Source organism: Hakea prostrata, chromosome 3 (assembly GCF_041222555.1).
Source record: "Hakea prostrata isolate BN-2017 chromosome 3, UWA_Hpros_2, whole genome shotgun sequence".
NCBI lineage: Eukaryota > Viridiplantae > Streptophyta > Magnoliopsida > Proteales > Proteaceae > Hakea > Hakea prostrata.
This window is the reverse complement of record NC_142602.1, coordinates 5,719,842-5,740,337: the sequence shown is the minus strand read 5'-3', so window position 1 is coordinate 5,740,337 and position 20,496 is coordinate 5,719,842. Positions and strand designations below refer to the sequence as shown.

Below are 20,496 nucleotides of genomic sequence, written 5' to 3'. Positions count from 1 at the left end.
TATATATAAGAATACTCATAAAAAAAGTAAAAAAATTATTTTGATGTTCTTTAGAGATGATTTGTTTCTAAGAGAAAAGAAAGTTAAAATTATGAGACTCAAGTGAAAGAGTTGAAATTTTCTACTTATACTGTGTTTTTGTCACATTTCTCCACCACATATATAGGTTTGTCAATATTCAGGTGTGAGTCTTCTCCTAAATATATGATAGAGGGGGTGTGAGGAGAGTACAATCCTCTACCTATAAGGGGCAAATATTTGACTCCCCTCCTAAATAAGTACCAATGAATTATAAGATTTAGTCACATAGTATTCCTATTGGAAGGTATTCATTGGTTTTGCCCTAGCCATTGGATTACAATATTTGACATAGCTCAAATAAGTCTAGAAAAACTCACTTAACTCATGCTCTTCACATAATGATAATTAATTATTAAGTATGATCAGTCTTAGGACTTTGCTGATATATGTAATGCAAATTGTTGGCTTCTTATCTCCCCTAGCCCATCGTCTCTCCTACAAATTAAGGTAGTTGGGTTCTTGGATATAGTACTTATTGCTGCTACACAATCCTGTTCGTCTCTTCAGCCGGATGAACCTGCAAGAATGAGTTCGACCGTGGAGGTCGAGTTTTCACCTCCGACGATCTAGTTAGGAATCCAATTGAGGAAGACAAGAAAATAATGAACAATAAAAATTCGAATAGTGATGGTTTTATTCAGCGTACCTTTCTCTTGTGTTCCATTACCTTTTTATAGGTTTTCTACGTATGAGTTCGTCTCGAATTAAAACATTACTTGGACTGCAATATGAACTTTAGTGATTGATTCCTACTCAAATATGAGTTATTGAGTCCCAGTCGAATACTTTGTCTTCGACTATCAATCTACTAGAATTCACTTTGTTATCCTGCCTTTACACTTGTATAACCGACCTTGACTTGGTCTATTCGACCTAGGTGTATCCGAACCTGTTCAACCTAAGTTTATCCGGCATGGTCCGACCTGGATTTATCCGAACCGGTTCGAACCATTTTATTTATTCTATATCACTGATGTATATTGAGTTCACGACATATGCTTAAGTTGATTATGTAACTCTCAGTCAAATCACTTAGTTGTGCATCAGTGTCACCGCGCACATACCTTATATGTTTCGATTTGAATGTAAATTGTCTCTTATTTCCCTACACGTTACCCCTTTTTCTTCTTGGTAGGTAAGCCAAGACCTAAGGATCAAACTAAAACATCTCATCAAGGTCAGTGACCTTTTGGCTTGACCATCTTCGAGATGAGCCAACGACATAATTACTTTCCATTCTTATCAAAACACTAATTGGCCGGGAGCTGTCAATTATATATATAGTTACATGGCAAAACCCTACTAGGTGAACCGTGAACGATATAGACAATTGCACAAACACTTTGTGGGTTGTTTTCTGGATGGACACGTGAGTCGTGAGGCATATGCATAGAGAGAAATCCAGATCAACGACGTCGTTGCGTGGTACTTGGGAAAAATTCATTGCGCGCTCTGTGTTGAAGTGCCCCACACCATGACACCGAGAGCTACCCACCAGCGGTGCTGGGGACCCATATAATGTACCACTGGAATAGCCAGTGCCGCTGGTCGGGAAACCATAGCATTGCCATCTTTGCTGGTGAATAAGATGGCTTACCATCCATTGCTAACCATTTCCAGATGTGTCTGAATTTTGGTTCTCACTGGTGCCACAATTTCCTTCCATTAATAAGAACATTTAGTATTTCTCAATCTTAATGGTTCTTCCATTAAATACACAAATGGTCACGGCACAACAGTAAAGTTGCTGCTTCATTGTGACCATGTGGTATGATTGCCTTATGGGTTCACTTGAAAACCTAGCTAGCCTTTTAGTAAAATGGAAGTAAGGCTGCATACAGCACATCCCTGATCAGCAGTGCATACTCCATATAGCTTACGTGAATAATTTTTACATGTCTCTTAACCATTTTCGTATGTATATGGATAGAATATTTTGGCTCTCATGATCATCAATACGATACGATACAATACAAGACTTTAAACCTTGGAATGACAACTCAATGAAAATCGTTAATTCCCAACTGTAAAGAGTTGCTCAAGATGAGACAATGAACAAAGGTATTCTTTCTTTTACTTTCCACGCTAGAGCATCAATATCTAAGTGAAAAAAAGGAAGCTCGAAAAATAATGTTATAGATCATGGTGAAGAGCTATAGCCCACATTGGATTAGGGAATTCGATGTTTGATTTTGATCTCTTTTAGCATTCCATGTATGGTCACTGGCTACCAATGGTAATCTAAAGTGAACTTAAAACAAATTTAATGGAAGTGTTGTCTGAGAAAAATAGGGAACATAGATGGAGGGATGCAAATGATTGAAAGAAAAACAAAGTCGAAAGGTAGAAAAAGTTGGGATCCACAAGCCAAAAGAAGTTTTGTTGAAGGCCTTTCTTCTTCTCCATTGACAAAATTAGATTCCCTACACCAAGCTTTAATCCCAACAGTCACAGGATGGTGATCTTACTCTTATTGCATGTAATAATATAGATCCATTTGGTGTCAACTAGCTATCTTCTGTTTATAGCTTGCAACTACACAAGCCTAAGATATTAAAAACCAAACCAGTCAGTGAGAATGGAAACTTGGACCATTTTAATAGGGAGACAAGTTAGCAGTTAGGGTTGGAGCCCACGTATACATCCCAGCTAGTAAGGATTAAGGAATGTCCCTCTCGACATCAATGGCGGAGATGGTGGGTGGACTGACAACTCCACGTCGGTTGGAATCTTCCTGCTCGCTGAGCAACCAACCAACTCACCTCACACGGACACACACACATACACACGCACACCAAAACCAAAACCAAACCCAAAACCAATTCCCTTCCGGCTTTCTCCTTCAATCAATCAATCAATCATTCCTTGTTCTTCTTCTATTTTTAGCCTTTCTTAGGGCTTAGCTCATACATTTTATCGTTTTTAGCCATGCATGAATTCTTTCAATTATTTTTACACTCCCACGAACTTAGGGCTGATGTCACCATAGTTTTTAAAATAAATAATAAAAAAGAAACTTGTAGTTGAGTCAAATCAGTTCCAGCTTTTGCCTGCCGTTTTGCTGGACTCTATACGCTGCCGGCCGGATCTCATCATCCACTCACCCTATCCTCCAATCATCATGTGCTGTTTCATTTTCTGGGTAGAATGTATAATATGGTTTTCTTTATGGGTTTGTTTTGATTATGTACAGAGGTTAATAATTGGAGTTTCACTGTATTGGGTCTCATGCATCGCTTGGAATGGGTCATATCGGTTTGTTGTGAAAATGAACTAAAGTTTGGATTACTTGGTGATGAGATGTTCTTTCAATCATTCGAGTTTTTGGTTTTTTTTTTTTTCTTTTTCTGTTACTGTAGATTTTAGCTTATAGCGTTTGGATTTGATGTTCGTTTTAGCATTTCAATCAGTCACTAAGTAGTGAGATTTTTGACATTAGGAGAGAAGGATCATGAATTTCGTTTTGAAGCAAACCCTAAATAAATTGCATGACTATTGGGAGATGGATTCAAATGACTACCTGTCGATTTCAACGACAGAGTCTGCGCTGCAGGAAACCATCCCCCATTGTTTTTTTATTTGAAAGTTAGATTTGGCAATTATCATAATTTGATGTGAATTGGGTACCAATGGTTTTAAATCTGAGTCAACATCAGCAAGTCATTGTTAAGTGATCAAAAGAAAATTGTAGTGTGGAGACAGACCACGTATCACGATTTTTGAGGATATGGTTTGGTGGTCCCCCACCACCTCCGTTTTGCTAAATTTCAAGAGACCTTGCTTCCACAAATTGACACCCTCATCCCCATTTGGATTTGGTTTTGGATTTCAAAATCCTCCACTGTTGGAAGTTTTTGTTTTCAGTGTCGTCTAGTTGTCAACGCTCTCACTTGATCACTACTGCCTCTATCACTCAATTTGCCAATTACCAAATTCCGATCAGATGTTGGCAATTTTTTTAAACAGGAAAAAGATTCTTATCATCTTTTGTTTGGTTATTGTCGCCTATGATGCATTCTTGTGTATGAAAAGAGAGATCCTATGATCTACATAATCCTGCTAATTTCAAGGTAAAAAAGTATAACCATGGATCTGGATGAAATATTGATTTTTCCAGATTTTTAGTAAGTTGGTTCTCAAACCATATCCCTGTATTAGGGAGGCATGTCTCCGGTGTAGAAGCCATGATATCCCCATAAGAGGACTGCTGGAAATTGGAAATTCCCACTCCACTTGGTAGTCAAGAGTGAGACACAGGGTCAAAGATTACAGAGCACCACATCTCAATTTTGATATTGCACTCAGATAAGAATTGTATGGTTGTGGCATATAAAATGCATTGATGGGTCAGAAGAGTCCAACCTAATCTGGTAATTGTGCTAATAAACAAGTGCCAAGTCAGTCTCAATCTTAAAAAGAGGATTTTTTTTTCAGGTAAAAAGAATATTACCTGATTGTGTCCCTTCTTCATCTGCAGAGAAGGGGTTACCTTAAAATCCGGGGGGAAGAGATGTTGTTTTAAAATACAAGATGAAACCCATATGCTTCAAGGTATCTCTAATTTACATATATTGATTCTGGGTTGAGCTTGACAACGAACATTATGGAAATCTTGAAAGAGATAACGAGGCTGGCTCAGGGCTGGTTTGCAAAATTGGCATGCAAGAACAACATTAGGGGTACTGCAAAGCAGCAATTTGATTTGGACGGTTGCCCAAGGGGCTGCGTCTATGGAAGTCCTGCAAGAATCCTTTTCCTAGTAAATGAAAGATCCCTTCGTTTTCCCTAATCATAGTTCAGCTGACATAAAGTAGTCCTTTTGACATAGTGGGAGCAAGTACTTTTCTCACTTTAATATGCAAAAGATATCACCAAGTACTTTCTCAGTATAAAATTCAAAAGATATCTACTGCATCCATATGGGAATGTCCAGATCTGCAACTTTATATTGAATTTTGGTGCTGAGATTCGGCTTTTGCTTCCCATAAAATAAAAGAGCAATGCAAAGTGTCATCTTCCCAACATTATCCACCCTGCAAAAATCAATCACAAGTCACAGCACCTGCCCTCTGAAAAAGAGCCTCGTTCTCAGCTGGATGAATAACAAAGAATGTAGCAGTGCAATACCAAGGGTCTTCCCCAAAAGACAGTTCTGTTATACTCATTGCACATGCAAACCATCGACAACAAGTAAAGATGCATCAAAGAGAGCTCTTCTGCAGGAAACTTCACCCCACCTACTGGTCGAGCCTTGTTCAGATAAAGTCAAGAAACTCAAGGTCGTAAATGACATCTGATTATCACATCTAACATACAACTTAAGTTTTACCTCCAAAAACGATGTTTAGTTCGCATTGATATCAGCAATTTCAGGCCCACTGGGAGGCTCACAAGCCATCGGTTGTTTACATGAACATGGTTCGACAGCCACGATCTTCTGAGTGGGATCCAGTGTCGCATAATGTAACATCAATTAATATGAAAGCAGAGACCTCCAGTTGCACGAAAACACATCTCCATCGCCCCAAATTAAAAATCAATATAACTGCATAAAGCTACAGGATATACTACGATTTAACAATTGCAGAAGAAAACAGGCAGTCAGAAAGATCAGACGAAGAAACAGTGGCATTTGTTGATATAAGCAACAAAAAGGAAAACAAAGTAAGACTCATTACTGTAATCTGCACTCCTTTCTATGTAATCTGTGACACAATTTCCAGCCTCATATCCGCTGCAAATCCTCCTCTCCACCCCCCCCCCCGCTCTCAAGCCCAAACTTTCATTTCCCTTTAGTTCAGCATGTCAGGTTGTGCAAGTCCACGAAAAAAAGAACATGATGAAAGTTGATTAGATAGCCATAAATACCCATTAGTCTGATTCGTCATATTACATATGCATGAGAACCAGAAAAAGGACGGTACATACAATGCTCATCAGAGTTATTATCTAATCTACTAAGATGTTCATTTAGTACTTTATTGGCACCCTAATTTAGTCCAGAATAAGGATCAACAATGAGGAAAACAAGCAGCACTGTTGCTTTGGCATTCGTGCATGTACATTTGAAAACTCTGTCAAGCACTAGCACCAAAAAGATTCCAGTCATGGACCTTGAAGCTTGAGACTGCAGACTTGAAGACCTCGGCCATTGGGATGCACCCTGATTGCAAGGCTGGAGTAGCCAAACCAGCCCCCACTGTCATGGCACTTTCACTCAACGGGCTGCGACCACAAGTAAGAAAAAGGAAATGGTTAAACCCTCTTCTCTAGTCATAACATCTCCAAAGAAACCACAAGAATCAAAAAAATACTCCAATCACGAGGCCTAACACATTCCCTTGTGAAGGCATCTCATGTTGAAACCAAAAACTCATGGACAAATTATAGAAATAAACAATGCTTTGGTTGCACTTAAATCACCAAAATGAGAGCAGTTTTGTCTATCAATTCTGGCTCCATGTTTATTGAAATGCCAAGTGAAAAAGTTCGTTGACGTTAAAAAGGAAGCCAGCTGGTGATGCCGTCTCTCTGGAAAAACGAACGCATAGGTGATGCACAGCATCTAGCTGATCCAAGTCATAGCTTATCATCGAAAAAGCCTGACCCAAACTTGGCCAAGAAGTATTATCAAATATAGACCCATACCAATTTCAAGCCCACAATCTCACTCATGTTTAGGGCCAGCCAAGTAATGAATTGGCCTAGACCCTCGACAAACGTCCAATATAGCCCAAATGATAGATGTATGGGCAGCAAGTAGTTAGCTGATAGGAGTTTGTCAATATACAAGACTGTATTTTCAAAGGAAAAACTCATTGTCAAAGGTTAGGCGGTTAGGTGGTAGTTGAGTAAATGCTATGACTTTGTAGTAGTTTGCTGTCTAGGGGGTTCACCTATAAATACACTGGGCTTCTTTCAAAAAGCACAACAATTCCAGAATTATTAAAGCTTTCTTCTCTTAAGAAACTAGTTGTGAATTTATCAAGTGTGCTTAGGTGAGACTCCTATGGTGAGGCAAATGGTGGGACTCTAGGCTCCCATCTATGGTCTTTATTTCCATATATCTATCATCCTCTTGTCTATTATCACCAATTTTGCCAAGAAAATCAACAAGCATTCATGTTCTCCTCATCCCACTTCAATAACCTTCTTTCCCTCTCTACTTGCTACAACAGTACTATGGTTTCTCTTTATCCTTCACTACACCAGATTCAAGCTTGGTTGGCAACCTTATAGGTCTACACCAATAAGATGTTAAATGTCTTCTGCTTTTCAAGTACAGCCTAGTCAGTATGCAACAAAAAATGGACACACAGAAGAGAGCGAGACATTCCCTACAGCCTCTCATTTTACCACTTGACCCCAAGCAGATTTAGACTCATGAGCATAAGGTATCAGTTTATGCCCATGGTGATGCCCCTTGGAGTTTCCTCCCAATTTTTTTGGTCGGTAAGTGGGTTTCCTCTGATTTTACTTTCATATGAAAGACATATATGTGCCGACGTATGTACAACATTGACCCTTGCTGAAAGCATAGATGGTTTTTAGGTGTTAACACAACAACATTGACCCTTGCTGAAAGCATAGATGGTTTTTAGGTGTTAACACAACAACGACAACAACACAAGCCTTATCGCAACTAAATGGAGTCGGCTAGATGGATCCTTGCCTTCCAATCAGATCCATTCAAGGCAATACTAGGTAGAAGGCCTAAGCCATGCACATCTTTCTCACAACTTCTCCTAAAGTTATCTTAGGTCTGCGACTCTGCCCTGACTCTTTTAGTTCCTTCAATCTAGATTAAGTCACTCCTTCATTCAAGGCCATTTAAAGGCCTCTATTGAACATGATCGTGCCACCTCAAACGACTTTTTCATAGTTCATTTATCTGAACTCTGATCATTCCTTACTTTATCCTTCCTAGTTTTCTCATTCATATTAACAGCCTGTTTTTTCATTCATCTTAACAGCCTAGGACACTACACCATACATCATAACTAGTCATACTAAGATCCTATAAAATTTACTTTTAGTTTTAAAGAAATGTGCTTGATCACACAAAACTCCAAAAGCACCTTCCCACTTCATTCATCCTATTTTAATTCCCTGGGAAACATCATCCTCTAGATCACCTTCTTTATTTTATGAATGAGCCAAGGTACCTAAAATAATTGCCTTGCGGAATCTCCTGCTCGTCAAGTTTTACCACCTTATTTTCTGTTTAAGCATGCCCTAAGTTACACACTAGATATTCCTTCTTCATTATACTTGGTTAGAAACATTTTGACTCAAAAGTTGACATCCATATTTCTACCTTGGCATCAATCCCTGATTGTGTCTCATCTACCAAAAGTGTTACTATTGAGTATTGACACGGATTTTTTGAATGTACAGCAGGATATCACATAGCATTGACATGTATTTATCGTATTGTAGCATATCAAGGCATATCCATTAATACATTGTCAATACATCTCAATACATCCTTTCTTTCTCACTTTAAAATAAGGTATCAATATATATTGATGGTATCAAGGTCCCAGCCACCTTGAGGCAACCAAGCTATTGAGATATCGCTGAAACCTAGTACATATTCTGCCAGGTTTCGGTGGTATGTCCAGCTGAGTCTTACGCATTTTATGGCTCTGGTTATTTTTAGACTACCTGTTTTAGGGCCTATAAACAAATATCCACAGTTAGTTTGGTTAAAAAAACAACCCAAAATGGTCTTCTGGATTTTCACTCGTGTGTGTCTGTAAGATCAAATCTGAATGTATTTTCAACATTTAAGCATTCTGGAAGTATAAATTCACATTCATGGAAACCCTATTTTCTATATTAACACATTTAAATGATCATATTGCAAAAAATAATAACCTAAATAGGTGTATTGATTTCCAAAATTCACAAGATTTCAATCGAAATTTCCAAGATTTCAATCAAAATTTCAAAAATTTTGAGATTTCCGACCGAAATACCAAAATCTCAACAAAACTCCAGTCAGCAACCGGTTAATTTCGTTTTGCGGGTATGTTTCGTTCCAGTGATAACATCCAAAATCTCACGAAATTTCGCAAGATTTCAAACCATGGATGGTATCACATATCATATTGCACCATATAGGTTGATAGAATGCACTACCAATCGATAGAATCCATTGCTCGAAAATACAGAGATGCAATGGTCTGTATTGTATAGCAGCCCTATGATACCGCTATACATGCAGATAAATATAATAATATGAATACTTAAGAGGCCGTTATCAAATCAACTCACCAACCTCATCAAAGTTCCAATAACATCTAATACCAGCATGATCCCAGGAATTTGAATATTGATGATCACAGCAAGATAGTGATGACATGCTTGTGGAAAAGGTGGATTTGAGGAAGAGATATGGGCAGGAATACTAAACTATTAGTTGCAACTCCCAGTACATGAGATGATCAGATCTTGGGAGGGGGAAAATAGTACACTAGATGTCATTTCAATTCATCAAAGATGTTTTCGTAACTCATGTTTCTAACTTACTTGATCGCAATTGGCTCGTATGCAGTGATTAGCACATCAGTTCCAACTTCCTTCAGACGAAAATTTGCTAAATAGACCTGAAAAAGCCGATCAATAATACAGTGACAGCCAAACAATTCGTAATTAAATGGAGAAAGAAAGGGAACGGAGGGAAATTACCCGCACTATATTTTGTGCTTCCCTCCCCTGTCGTCCTTTAGAGATGGCCTTCACACAGAACAACAAAAGTTAATGAATGTGATATTACATGTTGGATAGAATAATAGTGTTTAGAAATTGGTTAAGAAATCAGAGACACATGCACACCCTGTTGCACACAAGATAAGCACCTGGCCCTCAGTCAAACCAAGAAAATCAGAATATAAATAATTATGATACTCCAAAATATTTTCCCTACATCTATTATTAATCAACTTGTTTTTCTATAACATGCTTTATAGAAATATTTGAGATAATGATTTGTATTTGCACATAAAAATAAAAATCCATTAACCATGCATGGTTCAAGACCTCCAGTGCCCATAAGCCAAAAAAATGTGTAAAACAAATAATATGTGCAAAGAAAAGGTTACTGCATTTCAAATTATAATAAGTGACAATTCAGCCATTATAACTTTTACCTCTTATACCAACAGCTGGTTCTATAGCACAGAAGGCAAAATCTCCTGAACAATTTGAAAGAACTAAAACATAACATGGATATTCCAACTCCCAAAAGAAGCAAGATATAGCATGACATATAATGTAACCACTGTTGTGCAAGCATTAATATGAAAAGAATCAGGCATGAGTGTTGAAAATGGACAACAACACTTTGGCTTTGTTTGCAGGGAAAGTGGAGTGGGATGGTAAAGGAGTGGGCCCCAAATATAGTGGGGATGGATAGTTAATTAAGCAAGAAAGGGAAGCAAGTAAAGGAGAATCCTCGTAGCATTTTGCCCCATATTGTTTAATTGCTTGGGATGTTACAAAGTAAGGAAGAGTGAAGAGCACGAGAGAGAGAGAGAGAATTTAATATATATATATATATGGGGCAAGAAAGCACGGTCCTCACAATCCATACCATCCCAGCCATCCTCCCCTTCTTACAGCATTAACCGTCACACTAGCCCTCCCTGTCTGCAAGTCTTTCTCTCCCATCTCTGTCATCGACAACACCAGGAAGGATACCCTCATCGGTGACCATATGCCAATGCCTCAGCAGCTCAGTTTCACAGTTAGCATTCACATCAAAGTCTATCTCCACCCTTCTGAGCCATACAATTCATACATATTTATATATGAGTATTTGATGGGCTTCAAGCTAACAGTCCCACAGAAACTGGAATCCCATTACAGAATCAGAGGGCTAACAAGGCTAGCAGCTTGAAATTTTGGATTAACTGCAAATAAAAAATCTGATCAGCCTATGGATTAACTCCAAATTACAAATCTGATCACAAATAGTCTTCTTTCCATCAACTTCTTCACCATCCTTATTTTCCTATCTGGTTTACAGTTCAGCTTTAACCATGAGAAACCCTCTAGATCCATCTATGATTCTATTCTGTCATCAGAAACCACTAAAGACCATCAAAGCAACCCCATCACAACAATCTACCCAAACCACCATTACAGCCCCCTTTTTTGATAAATCTAAAACTCCATGCCCCCCAAGTATTTGAAACCTGCAATTAGATTCCGTCATTCTATTCACCAGAAATCAGCCATACTACAATGAAGCAGCCCCTCCTACAGCCTCCTCCTTCAATCCAAGATGCAGCCCCATCTAAGCCCTTTGACTTTCACTCCCAACTTCTCTCAACAATCTGATGTAGAATCATCACTGGGCTATTACTTCCCACGCAATGCTAGAATCGTGATCCTTGTATCCATTAGTTTTGATATTTTCAAAGCTGGTTATAGCTTACTGTGACAGATTTCGTGATGCACTTCAACTAAATCCTCCAGTATTTCTTCCCCTCACCCTTTTATTTTTAAACTGTTTAATGCTACATAACCTATAAATTTTATCTAAGCGAAGGAAATATCTTAGTGCCGCTTGATGCTTACTTATAATGCTGTTGCACAATGTGAAACATGAAAGGATCATTCCAGAAAGGCAGAACAATATACTTATTGAGTTTTTTACACAACGCCCACTATCAAAATTACAAGTTACCCACAGTTAAAATTTTTTGTTAAGTGATGGGTAAAACAACTTAAATGCCCAACCTCATTTAACTCATTTAAAATTGAATACAAATAAACCCAAATGCCCTTTAATACCTTCCCATACCCAACCTTTAGGTGGGTGCTACCAAAGGTTTGTCTAACACCCATCTTCTACCAAAGGTTTGTCTAACCCTGCAAATGTGGCTAAAAGCCCATCATCCCTAATGTCAAGTATCGCACCCTCCACCGTTGATTTTGCACAGAAAGGCGGCGATGGTGCTGGATATCGCAACTCCACCGTCGTTTTCACACAAAAAGGCAAATCCATCATCAATGTCCTTCGATTTTCCCCGTATGAATCTCTAGTGGTTATCCCTTCAAACCCACCTGATGCTCTGATGTTAACACTGTGTGGGGCAGTGGACATGGGGGCACCGACGCTGGAAACAGGGGAGGAGAAAAGGGGCTTTTGTGTGTGGTGAAGCCTAATGTTCCTGCAGATACGTTGCAGGAGGCCATAAACTATGCCTGTGGGGAAGGTGGTGCTGACTGTGAAGAGATAAAGCCTAATGGAAGCTGTTATTCCCCTGATACTGTTGTTGCCCATGCATCTTATGTTTTCAATAGCTACTGCCAGAAGACTAAAAGAGAAATGGAGGAACGTGCAGTTTTGGAGGGACTGTCATGAACTCATGATCATTATACAGACCCAAGTACGCTTCTCAGACCCTATCTTTGATTGCTTTTCTGTAAGAAAATTGAAAACTTTTCAACCAAAAAGAATATAGAAATTTCTGGGTTTGGTATTTTCATCTTCTTATGTTTTTGTTCCCATTTTCAGGTTTTCTGCAATGTTGGTTCATCCTCAGCTGAGATGGGATCATGTGAGGACTCTGCAATTTCTTTTTCTTTTCTTTTTTTATAGTAAAATGAACTCTGAATTGAAAGGACTTTAGATTCTCCCTTTGAGATCGACTACTCTGTTTTATTCTCCTTGGTTTCCCAACCTCATCTCCCAACCCCAAATCCCTCTCTTCTCAGAGTTTGAAAATCAGTAGATTCTGTGCAAATCAGTCCTTGTTGCTCTTTAACTCCTCTGGATAGTCAGTAGCAGCAACCTTGCAGAAAACTATTCTAATCTGGACAGACAGTAGCAGCAACCCTTACCGCCTGTTGAATGATGGAAAAAATGTCATTGTTTGATGTCTGAACAAATTTCCTTCATTGGTCGAGTGATTCCCATGTGAAATCCATTGTAGGGTTTCACTAAATCTCAATCTCACCTGGAAACCCACAAAAAAATAAAGAATCTAAGATGAACACCGAGAAATAGATGAGCCGAAGATTGCAGATGAATGGGACACAACCTCAGCAAAGAACTAGAGATTTCAGATGAGTCCCTAAGCAACGTTCTTTTGAGCATTTTGAGAGCAATGGAAAAGAACACCGATGGAGAATCACTATGTCGTTTGATTTCAAATTTGCAATGAGCTCTCGTAGAGAGCAGGAAGGAGCAGGAAGATGGAACAGCTTTGAAGCTTTCAAATCTGGTTTCTGGCAGCGGTGGTGGGTGGTTTCCTGCGAGATGTAGGTAGAAGATGGGCGAAATCCCTCCACCCACCTAACAGTTAGATATGGGAGGGTAATAATGTCATTTCACTGCCCAGAGGGTATTTGGGTAATTTGAATTTCAAAATAAGGGTTAGGGCATTTAAGTAATTATGGGTAGCTTGTAATTTTTCAAGTGGGTGCCACATAATTTACAGCATAATAGTGGGTAGTCACTAGTTTCACTCCAATAATAGTGAGTGCTGTGTAAAAAATTCTACTTTTCTATATATAATTTGTTCTACACATGAACAAAAGGACCATGGACATTCTACATTCTTTAACAGGATAGACATGCAAAAGCATAGAGCAAATCAAATTACTTTCTAGATTGATAATCCCTTTATTTACAACCAATAGTCTATAATACACCTATGCATCAATTTGTCAGGCCATATTGGTCATTAAAAGGAAAAATAGATCTTACTGGCCCAAATGCTGAGAAACCCTTGTAGAACAGATAAACAAAATGTAAATAACTTAATTCCTAAAGTCCCCTTGATATATAAATCCCAAAAAGAGGTTCAACTCATGGCCTGTCCTTTTCTACAGAGAGACTTAACTCATGGTTCTCTTTGTTGACACTTAGCAACACATGTCTTTCCATGCACAAAGTAGTCACATAATATACTGAATCACATGGCTGCATCAAACTGTTCTTTGAGGTATTAAAATCATAAATTAAGGAAAGCGTGGGATAGAAAGCGGAGAAACACCCCCCCCCACACACACACACACACACAAAAAGAAGAAGAAGCCAAAAGTAACTTCAGATGCAAGAAATTTGATATGGAGCCAAAAATGTACCATTTGACCAATTGCAGTTGAAACAATTGCAGGCATATTTCGGTAACACAATCCATGTACTTCAACAACTCCTGACTGCTCAATCACCTGATGGAAATTATAGTATTTAAATTAGTAGGGAAACAAAATTCAGATAATCCTAATTCTAACAGCAACAGCTCAGCCTTATACATATTAAATAGGTCCCCCTCTAAGGGAACCTGCAACAACAAAAGATTGATAAAGGTTTATCTATGCGATCCAATCAGCTCTATTCAAGCCATACCTAAAAATAAGACCTAAGCTAATGCATGTCTTTCGTAACCACTTCTCCTAGGATCATTTAGGCAATGCCTGTAGCTGTTTCAGTGTCTTCAATGTGAATTAATGACTCCTCTAAACTGTAACATCCGAAGTCCTTCATTGAACTGATCATGCAACATCATGACACCCTTTCTTACCACTATTCTCATAGTTTAAGTAGGATTTAAATTTTATTAGCATACAACAGTGATCAGTTACCATTGCATAGTTTTAAATTTTTTTTTTAGAATATTTATTAAGCCTGAAACCAATGGGGGCATTTCATCCACGGAAATGTAATACTGAAACTCAACAAAGAAAAGCACAAACTTGCCTGGTTGTCCCTCTCTAATCAAGACACCAAGTCAAGATGAATTTTCAAATTATGCCAACAAAAACGAAATAAAAATGCAATCCTTAACAAGGTTGAAACTGACACTTCTGCACAGACCTGTTCCAAATGAGACAAAATTTTCCTCTCAATGGAATGATGCGGCAAAGTGATATGAAGGAACCCTATTTAACCCTGCTCTATAAGCATTGAGGGGGAAATCTCCAAAAAGAGAAATTGCCATGGGTATATCCCACTTTACAACCCTTCTCCAAAGACAAATTCTGGATACCAATTCAACTAATACATGGGCTGGAAAATGCTACCAATGCCTGCAAGAAATGGCACACACACCTGGGATCCTACCAACAAACTGGAAGCTAACCCCAACTGGTTTGGGGGCCCCTTGCATCACTTGGATCCAATCACAAGTCACCCCACTTTGCAGAAGGGATGAAAGATTAGTATTACCTATATGGCAGTGAAGCGCATTGTGTGCATGTAAACATCTTCCAAACATGATTGGTTTGATTTTTTTGAAATAATATGGCTAGATCTTCCAAGCAAATGACAAGGTTGGGCCAGTCGACCATCCAATTCCTTTTATGCAACCACAAGTCAGGTATAAGACATACCATGCTTCCTTCAGCATCTTGTTCAACGGCAAGGTCTTCAAGAAACCAAGTAGCACTTCTATTATCTTGCACATCATGCTTCAAATCTAAAAGCTCAAATATCATGCTCTCATCTCGATCAGGATCTACAAAAGCCTCCTTCAAAAGAAAAATATATTTCACAATTTCAAATTTTAAAGCATTATGAAAGAAAAACCGAAAAAGCTACACTAAGACAACATAAACTGCCTCTGTAAACTTCACAAATTAGTATAAACAAACCTGATGATCAGGAACTTCACGAACATTGCTCACATCCTACAAATTCAAACCAAAATCAGCTCATAATTTTCCAAAGTCTGAATGGTAATTTAGAACACATTGTGAAGCCCATATATACTTGCATATTAAGGACACCACCATACCTGGAATCTAAGAGGAAATGCACTAGATATCGCCCCACCAAACAAAGGACGCTCAACACAGTCGTCCCCAGGCATGACACAGCTACTCGTCTTTCCATCCCACCAAAGCACAGAGGAACCACAAGTCAGACAACAAATGCATAGAGCAGTACAAGTGAACAGCCTGGCAATTCATATAGACCACTCTCAATCTCAACTGTTTGATTTCCAAACCACAGTAAATTGAGTCCAATTAAAATGTAATAAATAAACAAAATTAAAACAAACCAATAATAATAATAATAAATATCAAGCATGAATTCACCAATGACAAGGTCTGAAACTAGCTTGCGTATGGGAACAACCCATAGAATAACATAACCACACTTCTCTACCCCCGTTATTCTTATTTTGTTCTTGATCAATGGTTATGTTTCTAGTATTGAACTGTAGGACTTATGCAGCAACCACATCGAATGCTGCTAACTATAAATTGATCTCACCAGTAACCAGCCATACTTCATATCTCATGAACACCGTAATTAAGGGTCCCTCCTGGCTTGGGCCCTACTATTTTACTAGATACCCTTGTTCTTCTCTTTAACATTAAGACTAGGGCTTTCCATGAATTTATCTGTGATTTCTAATTTGGCATCAAGCGATAACAATAAAATCTACTCATTCATTATTGTCTACTTTACTCCCCTTCCAATCTTTTAATTGCACTTTTTAACATGAGACCATATTTTCAAACCTTAAATTCTAAGAAAATCTGAGGTAATGAAACGAATAGCAGAGGAAGAAAAAGATGGTAGGATTTACCCCCTAGCATAAATTGTCGTCAATAGGGGCAAAGTGAGGGTGGCAGTGGCTTCGCTCTCGACCTTGAAATCAAGCAATAGAGCTCTATACCATGGGAGGTTCTTAGGCAGTGTTTGGCAATGTTTCTATGCCAGGAGCGCAATTCTTTGCCTATAACATCTTACACTGTTTCTATGCTACAAAACTGTTCTTTCTCTGGTTTGCACATTGGATAAAGCTGCTCTATAAATATTTCTAGAACAGTTGTATAACAGTTAGGTGTTTGATATAACCCTTTCTTGGAACAGATTCAATGCTTACAATATCAACACTACCACCCAACTAATTAATGAAGTTTGACTATAAAATCAATATTTATATTCAAAATATATACTCCTCGAATGTGAAACAGCCGGAGTTGACAGAATTTCACTTATTGTTGATGAAGCTTCACTTTTCAATTACAAATTCTCATATTGTTTTATCATCCCCACCCCCCAAAAAAAAAAAAAAACTCTATAAATGATGGAGAGCAGAAGCAGAAGCCAGCAAACCTAAGCTGAGGGAACTCCTCTATCCTTCAAAAAGCAGTGGCAGAAAGGTTTTAAAAGCAGCATTGAATAAACATATACCATTCGGACTGGTCAAACGAATTCAGAACGAAAAAACTCACAGCATGCACGCTCACACAAACAACACAGTGAAACAAGTCTGGTATTGAAAGTCCATGTTTATGCAACGGTTATAAACATTATAGGTCCACGGTTCCATACTTGTTTTCATGAAAAAAATGAAAAAGATAGTGACGAAGGTTACCGTGTGGAAAATAACAGGGGCGAGCTTTTGGAATCGCAGGCTTAGGCAGATTCTCTTACCTCTTTCCTATGATTTTCGAATCAACACTATGATCAGTTCACGTTAAAACAACTCGAAGTTTATCATAATCAAATTCCCAGGAATTATATTACCCTTTACCAAACCCTACCTACAGAGTTTAAGAGTTGCCGTTCGTGACCCGGCGCCGAGCTTGACGAATTATGAAGAGCCCTATAAATTGTTCCACGTCATCTACGCAAATAGACTGGGTGGGAGATGGATAGTTATGCAGTAGACAGGATAAGAAACAGAAGGAGAGACTGTCAAGCCAGAGGTGAAGCTGAGAGGAACGGAGAAACTTCCAGAGCAATACCTGCACCTTTATTCGGTAGAACGATAACTGCACTTGCAGCATATTTATATTTTCACCAAAAAATTTATTTATTTATTTATTTTTCACCAACAAAATTAATTATTTGTGAAATAATTACTTTTGTCCCCTGTATTTTAGTTTTATTATTACTTTTTCCTATATATTTTTTAAAACTATTAATCCAGCTTTTAACTGAAATTACTAACACCCTTGCCGTCGGTTAGTTTACTTGTGGCATATTTACATTTTCTTAAAAATTTTAAAATGACCTTGGAATTTTCTTTTTAATTATTTACCCTTTTGTTAAGTAATTATCTATTCTTAATTAACTGTGAGTTCGTTTTCTTAAAAATAACGCTCAAATAAATAAAAGATTTAATCGAAGAAGACCCAAAATAAAATCTAAATATAAAAAAAATAAATCCATTGTCTTATATCTTATACAGGTAACTGCACGTTTTGATTTGAGTTTCAAAATCACAGACCATATAATTATTTGAGTAATAGTATTTTAAACATTAAAATCAGTTGACATAACTAAATAACGGAAGTATTATTAGGGAAAAAAAATTAAAATAAACTAGAAATAATAAGGAAATAAACTTATTACTTCAAATATTTGGTGAACCATGAAGAATAAAACATGCTGAAGGATATGAACTTTTTTGGTGAGGTTTATCTGGATTAGGGTTCATAGCTTGATTCACTATCATTAGCGGACAAAAAGAAATAGAGAAGTATGAATGGTGTTTTTTTTTTTTTTTTTAGGGGTCAAAATAAATGGGATTTGAAAATAACTAGTGTTTACATTGGTTTCAAAAAATAATGATAGTATCAACTTTTGAATTCTTAATTTGAATGAAGGACAAAATAGACATTATTTATTTAAACTTAACAGCTACTTAACACTATTAGAAGGGAATGGGACAATACTAATTTTGTAAAATTCGCGTTTGATTTGTAATCAAGTTAAAGTATAGGGCAAAAGTAATTGTCTCACTATTTGTTTATTTATGCCACTCACCTTATTCGACAATTAAACAACTTTCTAGAAAGTATGTGAAAAATATGAATAATGGTATTATTCAACTAAAAAGTTTTTTTTTTTTTGGCATAACAAAAATGTATGTTATATACTTGTTGTAAAGGTGTCAATTCGGTATGGTATTGAATTTGAAAATCTCAAACCATAACCGTACCGTACCATATTTATACGGTACGGTATGAAACCGGTATTTTAAAAAACGGTATGGTATGAAACCGATATTTTTAAAAACGGTACGGTATGAAACCGATATAAAATTGGTATGTACAAACGGCAAAGTACGGTTTTGTTACAGTATTGTATGGGAACAAGTGAGAAAAATCAAACCTAAATAGAAAACTAACAACAATTTATGCATATGCCAATTGACAATAATACTCCTGTTAGAATAAAATTATGTACATGACAGCTTGACGGGCGGTGATAAAACATACATGATAAACCATTAACAGCTTTTAAGATAGCCTGAAGGACATGGATGAGACAAAAAAATGGAGACAACATTAACTATTCTATAATTTAAACTTGCCTACATGTTTGCCTGTTTTCTCCTATACAATAAAAAATATTTTATAAGTTTCCAATATAATGAAACACCCATGTAAATTTCAAACTTAAAATGCTTGGAAAATTGCAAATACAAATGAAACGCTATGCTTTATTGGCTCTTGCTCGTAGGAGGTTAATGGTTATTAGGCAAGTAGGCAACATGTTTGGTAGGGGAAACAAATAATATAAATACAATCCCAAATTAGTACAAGTTGTTTAGAGACTAACTGGTTAAGATCTACAGAAATGGATGAACCATATATTACAACTATAGTTCTTTAACACCTTGGTTATTCACCTATTAGGGTTTAAAAAACTAACCTTAAAAACAGTATTCGGTACGGTTCGGTAATTCGATGCGGTATACGGTATGTACCAACGGTATAACGTTTGAAACCATAACCGTACCGTACCAAATTCCAAAAAACGGTTTAGGGCCTGTTTGGTTACATGAATCTAGAGATTTCAAATTTGATTCATGAATCGTTTACCCGGGTTGTAAAAACTTAGTTCATGAAATCTAGAGATCACTTTTACACTAAACGTGAATCGGATTTAGGAAGGGTGAAACCGGAGATTTCAAAAAAGCTATCTTTGTACATTCACAAAATCCCGATCAAATATTTTTAGGATGAATCCCATTTCATTCCACAACCAAACATCTAATTTTATAATTATACTCAATGCTTGATCTATAGATTTGAAATTCGTTTTGTCTCGGCTCTGTCCGCCCTAAGTATATACCGAATTGAATTTGAATCGGTATGGTACGGTGCGGTTTTAAACGGTATGGTTAAACGTTTTGGTACCGTATTGACACCCTTAAACATAACAGATTTTAGATATGATTTAGTCGATTCGAATGATATCCATATTTTATTAAGTAAATTATTTTAAATGGATATGAATACGAATACATATTGAGTACAAGTTTTCGACTACCTATTTACATTTTTACCATTTTATTTTTGAGGGCTAAGTTTGAAATTTATGAATTTAACAACTTTGATTGCTATTTTCGTAAAAAATAATAGTCACATATCCCAGTTAAATTTTTTATAAAAATCATAAAAATAAATATAAATAAGTAATTTTAT

The 20,496-nt window shown here is 37.2% G+C and overlaps 1 protein-coding gene across 4 annotated transcripts; it reads right to left on the bottom strand.

Annotated features, from left to right (window-relative positions):
• Positions 1 to 5,918: 5,918 nt before the first annotated feature.
• Positions 5,919 to 17,816, bottom strand: LOC149020325 (ran guanine nucleotide release factor, putative (Mog1/PsbP/DUF1795-like photosystem II reaction center PsbP family protein)). Of its 4 annotated transcripts, none has more exons than XM_089148434.1 (9): positions 17,602 to 17,816; positions 17,433 to 17,498; positions 15,837 to 15,999; positions 15,694 to 15,729; positions 15,433 to 15,570; positions 14,185 to 14,271; positions 9,775 to 9,822; positions 9,616 to 9,692; positions 5,919 to 6,306 (listed from the first exon to the last, which is right to left on the bottom strand). In XM_089148434.1, exons 3-9 carry the CDS (start codon positions 15,909 to 15,911, stop codon positions 6,159 to 6,161), a joined length of 609 nt encoding a protein of 202 aa, XP_089004560.1. In that variant the 5' UTR covers positions 15,912 to 15,999; positions 17,433 to 17,498; positions 17,602 to 17,816; the 3' UTR covers positions 5,919 to 6,158. The 4 variants fall into 4 exon arrangements, with proteins under 4 accessions (XP_089004560.1, XP_089004559.1, XP_089004561.1 ...); XM_089148433.1 differs by having other exon boundaries at positions 15,837 to 15,926; XM_089148435.1 differs by having other exon boundaries at positions 17,606 to 17,816.
• Between the last annotated feature and the right edge of the window lie 2,680 nt (positions 17,817 to 20,496).